At 39.0% G+C, this 11,392-nt stretch overlaps 1 protein-coding gene across 1 annotated transcript; it reads left to right on the forward strand.

Annotated features, from left to right (window-relative positions):
• The first annotated feature begins 853 nt into the window (after positions 1–853).
• casp3a (caspase 3, apoptosis-related cysteine peptidase a) lies at positions 854–7,773 on the forward strand. The gene is made up of 6 exons (XM_085409553.1): positions 854–1,068; positions 1,448–1,587; positions 5,120–5,248; positions 5,383–5,558; positions 5,656–5,764; positions 5,880–7,773. Exons 1-6 carry the CDS (start codon positions 1,004–1,006, stop codon positions 6,107–6,109), a joined length of 849 nt encoding a protein of 282 aa, XP_085265679.1. The 5' UTR covers positions 854–1,003; the 3' UTR covers positions 6,110–7,773.
• The last annotated feature ends 3,619 nt before the right edge of the window (positions 7,774–11,392 follow it).

An 11,392-nucleotide genomic window follows, 5' to 3' on the forward strand; every position in this document is an offset into this window, starting at 1 on the left:
ATTCAGCAAGGTGCTGGAAACATTCCTTTAGAGGTGACATTGTGGACCATATTGACATGATAACATCACACAGTTGCTGCAGATGAGTTGGCTGCGCATCCAGTGATTCAAATCTGTTTCACCACATTTCAAAGGTTCTTTCTTGGATTGGGCTCTCTGTAAGCCCTAAAGATGACTGCTTGGAAAAATCCCAGTAAGTCAGCAGTTTCTGAAATGTATTTGCAATATTTTCATTTAAAATGGGTCCACAAGAAAAAACATTTTATATGAATTAACATAAAAAGATTTATTTCATAAATACGGGACAGCAAGCTACCAAAATGTTTCTGTAACTTTACACATTTACAATGTAAACCCCGAGAATGTGCTGATAGATTTCTTTTCAGTTACTAAAGATGAAAAACTTTGGCATAGAAAAACTAATTTGCACCGTAAATGTGTAACTAAACGTTTTTACACTGACGGTCTGATTGAGTTTAGATCATAGTGGGCTGGATGTGGCCCACGATATAAAATGAGATTGACATCTCTGGTGTCTACGCTCGAATGCATCTACCATGTGATTGGCTGATATTTATGTAAAATTGTGGTTGAATGGGTGTACTCAACAAAGTAGCCAGTGATTGTATTACACGAGTTAAAATAAAAATAAAATGTAAGAACCCGAATTAAATTATATTTCTGTTATTGTGAAACGCCTTGGGTCGATTGTTAGTTAAATTCAGTGATCAAACGTATGTTGTTTGCGTCTGGAGAAGTCGTTTCGTGGACGTTTGTAGCTGTTCTCGTCTCGGCACGCCCCTGAACGTAAAACGAGCGCATCTCTGAGTGACATCAGCATCTTTTGTTTACCAGTCAGCAGAGAGTCCCTCAGGACCACACAGCAGCAGTAAAGGGAGAACATCCGCTGCCAGAGCACGACTGGGCATTTTTGAGGCCTTCTCTTTGTCACATAGAGAGCGTGAATTTGTTTGGTTAGCGTTTAATTACTTGCCTGTGAAAAATGTCGGAAAACGGATCCGGACCTGGAGTGGACGATACAGACGCAAAGCCAGGCAACGGAAAACAGTGAGTCACTGGATTAAGCTAGTTAGCGATCTTTATGTGTTGCGATCTATTGTGTTCATATCCTGTTGACGGTTCATGGTAAGAGTGAAACCGTTTGTCGTCCTTGACCTCAAAGATCACAGCCGCTCGTTTTGTCTTCTTCTTCTTCTTCTTCTTCTTCTTCTTCTTCTTCTTCTCCTCCTTTTTTATTGCTGTATTAACGCTCTGCTGTACTTTAACATTGTGCTATTTGATCGTTTGATATAACGGAGCTGCAACTGTAGTCCAATCTTTGCATGCTTCTTTCTTTATTTACAGCAGCATTTCTCTGACGTGCATTATTTGCTGAGTTTCTAATCACACATTAAACTTCTAAACTAAATGTTGGCTTGTCCGTCAGATCAGCGGGCTCTTCGTCTGCTTCTGTCCCCATGGACGTGGATGCCAAGCCCCAGTCACACAGCTTCAGATACCGCCTCGATTTCCCCAGAATTGGCCAGTGTATCATCATCAACAACAAGAACTTTGACAGGAGTACAGGTGAGCATTTGGGCGGTCTGTTAGTTTCTGAAATTTAAACTCGAAACGAAACAGCTGTAAGTAACATCTAAAATTAATCTTCCTGATTCAGTTTCAAGCGCAAATCGAAAGGTGATAAAATGTCACATATGTGAGAAGCTGTAGAGCTACACTTGGTATATACAGCAGGTCTGTGACATTTAACGTGTGTAACATTAGACAAACTGATGATCCATTTCTCTTTAGGTGAAATGTGCGATGATTTGACCAGCACTGCATAATATAGATGAGTTGGGTGAAGAAATTAAGGCTTTAATTTTGGAACTATGCATGCAAAAGAGCTCATCAGGGTTCTGCTGCATGCATACAGTTCATAATTTAACTTGGATCTACTGAACTCCATTATGCACTTTAGACATAAAAATTGACCTAGAGCTCCCTTGTCACAAAGGGTGACTTTAGCAGGGAGCTCCGCATGTTTGATTTGGCAGAGTTTTTACACTTGACACAACCCCGAAGGGATTTGTGTCTTCGACTGGAATCAAACCAGTGACCTTTCCCTTCCTAAGAGAATGCATAAACCACTCCAGTATGGCTGTACATTTGACATGAAGGTCTTAAAACGTGTTAAAGTGTTGGGATGTGTGTGCGGGAATTGTGCTGCTGGAGTTCAGGGCTTTAGCAATTTATATTACAACCAGTTCATTGCAAGATATTTTATGGATCTGGACAAAAAAGCAACCACTATGTGGGTTACAGGTTATTTATTAGCTCAGTTTTGCTCTTGTTGCACTTTGTTGTTCAGCCAAGTTAGGGCCCTTACGTGAAGTAATAAACTAGTGATACAGAGACCAAAGCTGATATAGAGGACAATGTTTGCACAACTGTTGAAACCAGTTGCTGTATTAACACATTAGAAAATGTATTTGCTTTGTTTTCTTCATGCTTAGTAAATAAAAACAGGTATGGGTGGTGCACCGAGTTAACTATTTACATAGGGAAGTGAATCCAGACTAATGGTAAAGGTTAACTTTGGGTAATGGATCCATTGTCTCAAATTTTCTTTGTTAAAACTTTAATTAGGTGTCAAATATGCCCATGTCATTCCCATACTAGTGTTTCTAATGACAATACATCCAGCCCCCCATTTTTACTAGACGCCTTTGACACAGGGGTGTGCATGGTAGAAAGCTGGAGGAGGGGACTTCTTTGAGTGTTAAATGTCAGGTGATGCCACCTTGTTGTATGAGTGTGTGTTGAGGCTAAAGGCTCACGTTTCATCTGCCTGTTGACAAGTGTTTGTTAGGGCTTATTTGCAATGCTAAGCTCTCCCTTGGTAACGTGTCGCATCACTGCGTTGAGGCTTGAACTCTATGCAGTAATGGCCCACAGTGTGGAGGCAGTGCTAAAGTGTGGCTTCTCTTCTCCTCTATTCTCTATGTAGGACAGAAACCAGGTGATTCATCTCACTTCTACACCTTTTGAGAGTTTATAGGTGTGGAAGGTTTAACCTTAATGCTGTGGATTCCTATTTCCTCCATTTACTGCAGGTTTATTAGATGTTCTGGTTGGATCTGTTGCAGTTTACGTGTTAAGTATCCTTGCATTTGATGACAGTAGGTTTTGGGAGCTGCCAGCACATTTTACTGTCAGCTGGCTCATCAGCAAGTTCAGACACATGACTCAAAGTATGATCAGGCACGCAAGGCATGGGTGTGATCTATAAGATGACTGGCACCACAAGAGAGTATGCTGATCAGTTCCTCTTCCTGTTCAACATTTGCTGTGGAGTATTTTGTTTGAGAATATTCAAAATGTAGATTTTATTAGGAATGAAGTTGTTTTAAATATTGTTGCTTTTGGGTGTTGGCACAGAGTTCTTTATCATTTTCTGAGGCTCAGATGATTATACTGGTTGCGTGATACTGGCTTTTTTTCCATTTACTTTCAGAGATTAACCTTTCCCTCTGGTTTGTGTTCTCTAACTTTTTCTTTTTTGTCTCTCCAAAAACCTGTTTGCTGTTTTACTGTTTGAGGTAATCAGAGGGCCTCCAGGCTTGGTGGTTGTGGGCTGTGTTGTCCTGTTTTCATGTTCTTGTTTTAACAAAGAAAAAAGGTTTAACCTCATTTCAATGGGGTTGGAATGTAAATGACAGAGAAAGGAACAATACATTTTAATGCACTTCTAGCAAATATATCATTAATCGGTACATATTAAATAGTTTAAGAAATCAAACTTTTAGCTGATTATGTTCTCTGAAATTGTTCAGAGCCCTAAAACTGTAACGGATGGTTGGTGCCATCATTGCGCTCGAGTTCAGGCTCCTCGAAAGCTGGTGTGTCCTTCTCTGACCTTTCATCTTGCTCTAATATCTCATCCCTCACACTGCGATAAGTCTGAATCTCCTACAATTCTGAGCAAAAGTGAAGTACTCAGGAATTAGTAACTCCTATTGCCAACCATAGAGGACACTGAATCAAAGTTTTGCCCATCATTTTGAAAAGAAAGCCAGAAAGCCCAAGATGTACACCTGACTATACTGATGGATATACAGGTCTCAGGTCCCTTACGTGATAGCAATGAATAAACATCAAAATAAACATCAAATGGCAGCTTTTCATTTATCTTTGTCAGTATAGCCATGTGTTATTTGTATCTACTGAAATGGGAATATCTCTTTTTTTTTTTTTTTTTTTTTGCCCTCTAAAAATCAGAAGTGCCCCCAAACCCCCCAGTCTCAGTCAGCTTCTACATCTGTCTTTACAAATGTCCTGTGATGGTCTTAATATTCCATCAGATTTGTGTTTTTGAAAACTTGTCTGGCAGGACTAAAAGGGCACACACGACTGCGTATTCAACATGCATCTCGATGTTCTCAGAGCAAACACGTCGAGTCAAGTAAACATCAGTAGTGGTTGATCCTGTACTTCGTCGTTTAGTTAGCGGAAAGGAGCAGGAGTTACCTGAACAATAACAAAGCTCTTTTTCTGTTCAGGTGCCTCATGACGAATAAGCCCTGACAGTGTGACTGTAAAGCAGTCTTTTTTTTTTTCTCGTTTCTTTACAGCTGTGTAGGTTTTGTTATTTTCTGGCTCATTGCTGCTCAAGATGGGCGGAGATCATGCGTTAGTAAGAATAGGTGCGCCTGTTAACACCAAAGTCATTGGGTAGATCCATGCAGACTCGCTCCTGCTTCGCTTGAGTCTAGCACACCGAACAGCACATGCTGCTAATGCTGACCTGCCAGTGGCAAAAAAACCCTTGTACCAACAGAATCCAATATAAAACGGACCGATAATGTGGTTTTGTACAACACTTAGAAGCGTGTTAAAAGAAGAAATTGAAGATGCTGCTGTTTAGCTGCAGTACACCTCCCTCCTGCTACATCCAGTCAGGTTTCTCATGCCCGGCTGTCGTGTGGAAAAGCTAAATCAAAATGCGCTCCATTTATATTGTTTGTTTGTTTGTACACTCAGAAGGAGGAAATGTTGATTTGTCTTGCACATGGTTTTCATGTTGAAGTAACCAGAATTGTGGTTTTGTGTGTTCCAGGCATGAATCAGCGAAACGGTACTGACGTGGATGCAGGCAACGCCATGAGAGTATTTAAAAATTTAGGTTATCATGTGAAGCTGTACAATGACCAGACAGTTGATCAGATAATGAACGTTTTAACTGCTGGTGAGAATGATTTAAACCTCCCACTGCTACTCGTAAAATTAAAAATAAGCCTCATGCTACTGACTCTTTTCACATGCTTTTGTTATGTATCAGCTGTACGTGTATTCATTTATCCATCTCTTTGTTTTTTTAAGCATCCAAGGAAGATCACAGCAACTCAGCCTCTTTTGTCTGCATTCTTTTGAGTCACGGGGATGAAGACTTGTTCTTCGGCACGGACGGCTCAGTAGCGCTCAAACACCTAACTTCACTTTTTCGAGGCGATCGCTGTAAATCACTGGCGGGAAAACCCAAGCTCTTCTTCATCCAGGTACCGTGGTGGTTTCTCTTCTAGTCCACTTCCTCTAACCTGCAAACCTGTAAACGAACACTGCTTCTTTTTTTGTGCATGTGTTGACATTGAATAGGCTTGCAGAGGTACAAATCTGGATCCAGGCATTGAAACAGACAGCGGAACTGATGGTGTTAAGATCCCTGTGGAAGCAGACTTCCTCTACGCCTTCTCCACTGCCCCAGGTTAAAATAAGGGCCTTTCCTTTTTCTTGTCTTTGTTTTTGCATGCTTGCATATTGTTTCCTTTAAGAAATATTGTATTTGAACAAAGCATATTCCATGACTCATCTACACACAGGTTACTACTCATGGAGGAATACTCAGACTGGGTCCTGGTTCATCCAGTCGGTGTGCGACATGATCAGCAAGTACGGAAAAGAACTGGAGATCCTGCACATCATGACCCGAGTGAACCACAAGGTGGCAGTAGAGTTTGAGTCTGCCTCCAATTCTCCGGGGTTTCATGCAAAGAAACAAATCCCCTGTATTGTGTCGATGCTGACCAAAGAGATGTATTTTTCTCGTTAATGTCAGAAAACTAGAAGAAAGGCTTTGGGAGTGCTAGAATTTTTTTTTTTTTATTTAAATGTACACTTTGCAACTCAATATCTCTTCTAACGTTCATATTGCTTGGAGGGCAGACACGATGCAAATGTCAGTGATGCTTCACCACCTTGGCATTATTAAGTTTATTCAGTGTTGAGTAGTTATTTAAGTCTGGCATTCACTTTTACCCCAGCAGCAGGCCCTTTAACCAAAAGGAAGGTTATTTTTCACATACCAACATGACATAAAACCTACAGATGTCTACAAGTAATAACAGCTTGAATTTCCGGGCTGAGTGTGTTACACGTAGACGCCTTTTTGCTGTTTACACTGCACATTTCAGGGAACACTGTTGTGAGTCAGTTTGATAGGAAGTTTGACCTTCTGCGTTTGTGTAATCATGAAACCATAGACGGGCTGATTGTCCACCAGCAACAATATCTCATACATGAGGAGCCTATTGTAACTTAAGTGTCTAAGCACGAAGATGGTCTGTCTTTTTTGTTTTCGTCTCTATTTACATTTGTATTTGTCTCCATTGTTGTGTGAGTGATGTCATTCACTGGATCGGTACCTGATGCGTTGTGCAAAGCCTGAATGAAAGCACCACCTGAACCTGGTGGGTAAATTATTATGTAGCAAATTCAAGAGCATCCTGTAAGTTAAATGTATGTGGGTTAGAAAGCTCAGAATTACATTTTTAATTTTCTGGGGGTTTTTTTTCTTTTCTAAAGGTCTATTTCTTTCTCTTGCTTGTGAAAATCTTTGATGGGGAAACAGGTTTAATAGCCTGCATGGGAAGTGCTCAGCAATCCGCACAATGCTGTCTTTTGAGCCATATTTTAACACGTTAGACATACTTGAACTTTTTTATTTCACTACTCTTTTCATGGCTTCTTGACTGGGCCGATTAACCTCATAGGCAGTCCACGGTGCAAAGTGTTAGACATTTCAGGATGTGGTTAGTTTAATTTGCCAGACAACCGGAACTACAAAGATGGATTTGTTCAGACAGGTGATACTTTCACTTTGTTTTTTTATCTTGTGTAGACACAAAGTGTAGTACCATCCTTTCCCCCTAAACTTAAGAGGTTTGGTCAGACCAAACATGATCTTTGAATATGTTCACTTTGGCTTCAGGGATCAGTGATGTGCCTTTTTCCACAAACAATGAGCCAGTAAAAGAAATATTGAATATTGATGGAAAAAAGCTTTTGGTTGCAGCCTTAAAGAAACATTCATGGTGGCTTTTTTAAAAAATTAATAATTAATAATGAAATGCAAATTTACTAAAGACATTTTGTACTTCAGTGATGCAATTTTCTTAATAACCACAAGCAAACTGAGTAAAAGTTCTTCTGCAAAACTCATGTCACCATGAATATCAACTAATTCATAAGAGATGAAGCACAGTTTGATTGCACATTGATGCTGTTTTTACATGTGACAAATCATGAGAATGCAATTGTTTATGTACAGCAAGCCAGCTGTATGTGTCACTTACGCTGTTAAAATAATTCATCGTTGCATGTTTGACACGCACTTCTCAATTTGGCTTTTTTGTAAAATCGTGATTTTGTAAGCAGCTGTGATGTAAGGTTGATGAACTGTCTTTCACACAAAATAAAGACCACTTTGTATTCTGTGCTGTGGAATTGGTTTCATTGTTTAGTTTTGGCTCATCTGTTGCAAGAATATTCATAGCACCAAAGATTACCAAACCCATTTTTTGACACATTCTTGGCAAACTCGTTCCAGTTTTTTCAGAATATCATAACAAGAGCTAACCTGAAACAACAGTAAAAGATCCGCTTTTACGATGCCTTGAGTTTAAATATGCAGGATTTCTCCAGATTTGCCTGTAGGTGAGAAAAACTGAACCACCGCAACTTGAGACCCGGGGCCAGATAAAACTGTCTTGAGCACAAATGCACTTTACTGAAACTGCTCCCACAAACAAGTGAATTATACATTTACAATCGACAGTGATTAAAATGCTTTATCTTAACTTTGATACCTGAAACTAATAGTATAAATAAATATGGCATAACTGAACCTAAAGTAATAATTTCTAGCTGCAGTGATTAGATTCACTGTGTTGTATGATATAAAAAGTAATTTCCCTCCCCCAACATAGCCATTTAAGACTTTCAGATTCCACTAAACCACGGTGAGATCATTTTCCACAAATGGAGAAAACTTGTAACGGTGGCGAGCCTTCCCAGGACCAAAATCACTCCAAGAGCGCATCAACAACTCATCAGGTCACAAAAGAACCAGAACATCTAAAGAACTGCTGGCCTCACCTCAGTTCAGGTCAGAGTTCATGATTCAGCAATAAGAAAGAGAATAAACAAAAATGGCATCCATGTGATAGATCACCATTTACCAGAAAAACACCTTGATGATTCCCAAGACATTTGGGGAAATATTCTGTGGACTACTTTTTTCTGCACTTTTTTGCTTGAGGCTTGAGTCCCGCTACATCTAATGTGAAACTAACACAGCATTTCATAAAAATAACACCACCCACAGTCAAACATGGTGGTGATAGTGTGATGGTCTGGAGCTGCTTTGCTACTTAAGGACAAAGGGCTCCAGAAAACAAACAAACAAAAACCCAAACACCTCAAAGCGTTCCCACTCCAAAACCTGTACTGGCATCTGATTGAAATTCTTTTGCGCGACTTTAAAAAGGCCATTACTGCTCGCTGTCAGTTATTGCAAATAGCTGATTGCAGTTCTTGCTACCAAAGGTAGCACAAACAGTTATTAAGGTTACAGGGCAATCACGTTTTTAGAAAGGGTCAGGTAGGTTTCGATAGCTTTTCTCCTTTAATAAATGAAATCATCATTTAAAAACGACATTTTCTTATTTTGCATGTTATTTTCCTATAATATTAAAATTTGTTTGCTCTGAAAAATGTGACAGGTGCCAAAAAAAAGTCAGGAATTGGGCAAACACTACTCAAAGAAAATTAAAGGAACACATTAAAAACTTCAGATCTCAAATCATGCTGGATACCTATACTGATATGGACAGTGTAATGTGTTAGGAATAGGCCGAATTCTTAGGCAAACCAAAAATAAAAATGAAAAAAATTTGTGGCAGCCTCATCATTTTTGATGTAAATCCTTGCAGTAATTCAAGATAATACTCAGTAGTTTCACCCCTACCTGGTTCTATCCATGCCTGACAACATCAGGGCATTTTGTCCTGGAGGATCCCGTCTATCAGCAGTCAGGTCATTAATAAACACGAGTGTTCCTTTATTTCTCCATACTTTTCTCTTCCAGTCATTCTGGTAAACGTTCATCTTGGTTTCATCTGCCCATAGATTTATTTCCACCCAGAACTGCAAAGCCTCTTTTAGATATTTTCAGACATCTGGCCTTCCTGGTGATAATTGTCACCAGTGGTTGTTGTAAACCCTCTCTATTTACATTCATAAGGACATCTCTTAATTTGTTGAGTTTTGCAATATTATGACTCAACTCCTTACAAGTGTTGTCTTGTGGTGAATGAATTTTTTTTAACTAAGGAAAGAATTCAGCACTCCTCCACTTTGTCTTCTGTGGTCTTTTAGGCCTTTCGGTGTTGCTGAGCAGGCTGGTGCATTCCTTCCTTTTAAGAATGTACCCGATTGTCTATTTGGCCACTCCTGGAGCTTTTGCAGTCTCTCTGATTCTTTTATTGTGTTTTTCAGCCTAATGATGTCCTCCTCCAGTTGCATCAGCATCTCTTTGGATTTCATATTGAGCTACCAAACACAAATTCAACACTTCGAATCATATCCACATTTTTTATCTGCTTGGTTTGTAAAGAAATCACAAGGAAACATGAAAAAAATATAAATCTACTTGAGAGTCAACTGTACAATTTTTGTCTATAAAAATGTCTGTAATACCCACGCAGTTACTTCAGATTTTTTTGTTAAACATCTTCATTTAAATCTGCCCTTCAGTCACACCTTAATTGTTTGGTTTAAAATTCACACAGGCAAACCTGCAAAAACCATGCAAGGTTTGCTTTGTCCAAAATCTTATAGACCTGGCTATCTAATGGCTTAATGTTCAGCAAGTGCATGATATATGGTCCATTTTGATAGTTTATTTTATGGTACTGTTGGATTGCATAATAATAAGGCATTTTTAACACTATATAGAGAAAACTCGTCTCTGCAGTGGTCCACTTTGTTAACATACAGACAGATATATATCTGGAGTCTAACTGTAATCATTATTGTTTCAGTCCGGTGCACACTACGTTTTCTGTGGCAGTGATAAACGGCACTGATGACCATTTATGTTTTACATATTGTGTTGTGTGTTTTATCTGTTTTTTAATGTTTTATGTGAAAGTCTATGTGTGTTCTGTATAGTTATAAAAAATTAAACCATGTGTAAATTGTAAATATCAACAGAAAGTAATGAGTTGCAAATCTGTTAAACACATATTTATTTTCACAATAGAACATAGAAAAGAAATCAAACGTTTACACTGAGAAAATATAACTTTCGACAAATATTGTCTCATTTATAATTTTTTAATTTGGCAGTAGCCAAGTAACATGACTGGGTGTAAAAAGAGCATCTTAGAGAGGCAGAGTTTCTCAGAAGTAGTGATGAGCTGAAAATTGAGCATCTACAGATTGTGAAACAATGTCAGAATGACGTTTAACAACATAAAATTGCAACGATTTGTCTACCATACATAATTTCATTACAGAATCCCAGGAATGTGGACAAATGTCTGTGTGCAAGGGACAATATACAAAAACTCAGTGTGATCTTGTGGTGATCTTCAGGCCCCCAGGTGGCACTACATTAAAAACAGGTGTGATGCTGTCATCAAAAACACTGCATGGGCTCAGGAACACTTCCAGAGACTACTGTCTGTGAACACAGTTCATTGTGCCATCTGCAGGTTAAAGCTCTATGATGCAAACAAGAAGACAATCCAGAAACACTACCATCATCTCTGCTCATTTGAAATGCAGTGATGCAATCAGGAAACTGTTCTGTGGACAGATGAATCAAATTCTGAAATTCTTTTTGGAAAACATGGATGCCGAATCCTCCAGAGTAAAGAGGAGAGAGACCATAGTCCAACTTGTTATTAATTCAAAGGGCTGCATCTCTTATACTATAGGGTTGTGTTAGTACCTATTAACTTGGCTGCTTACACCAAGATACCATCAGTGCTAAAAGGTATATGCAGTTTTTGGAGAATCACGTGGTCTCATCCAGATATAATCTTTTTCA

This window comes from Rhamphochromis longiceps, linkage group LG6 (assembly GCF_057381845.1).
Source record: "Rhamphochromis longiceps isolate RC_006_pf linkage group LG6, R_longiceps_female_GT1.1, whole genome shotgun sequence".
Taxonomy (NCBI): Eukaryota; Metazoa; Chordata; class Actinopteri; order Cichliformes; family Cichlidae; genus Rhamphochromis; species Rhamphochromis longiceps.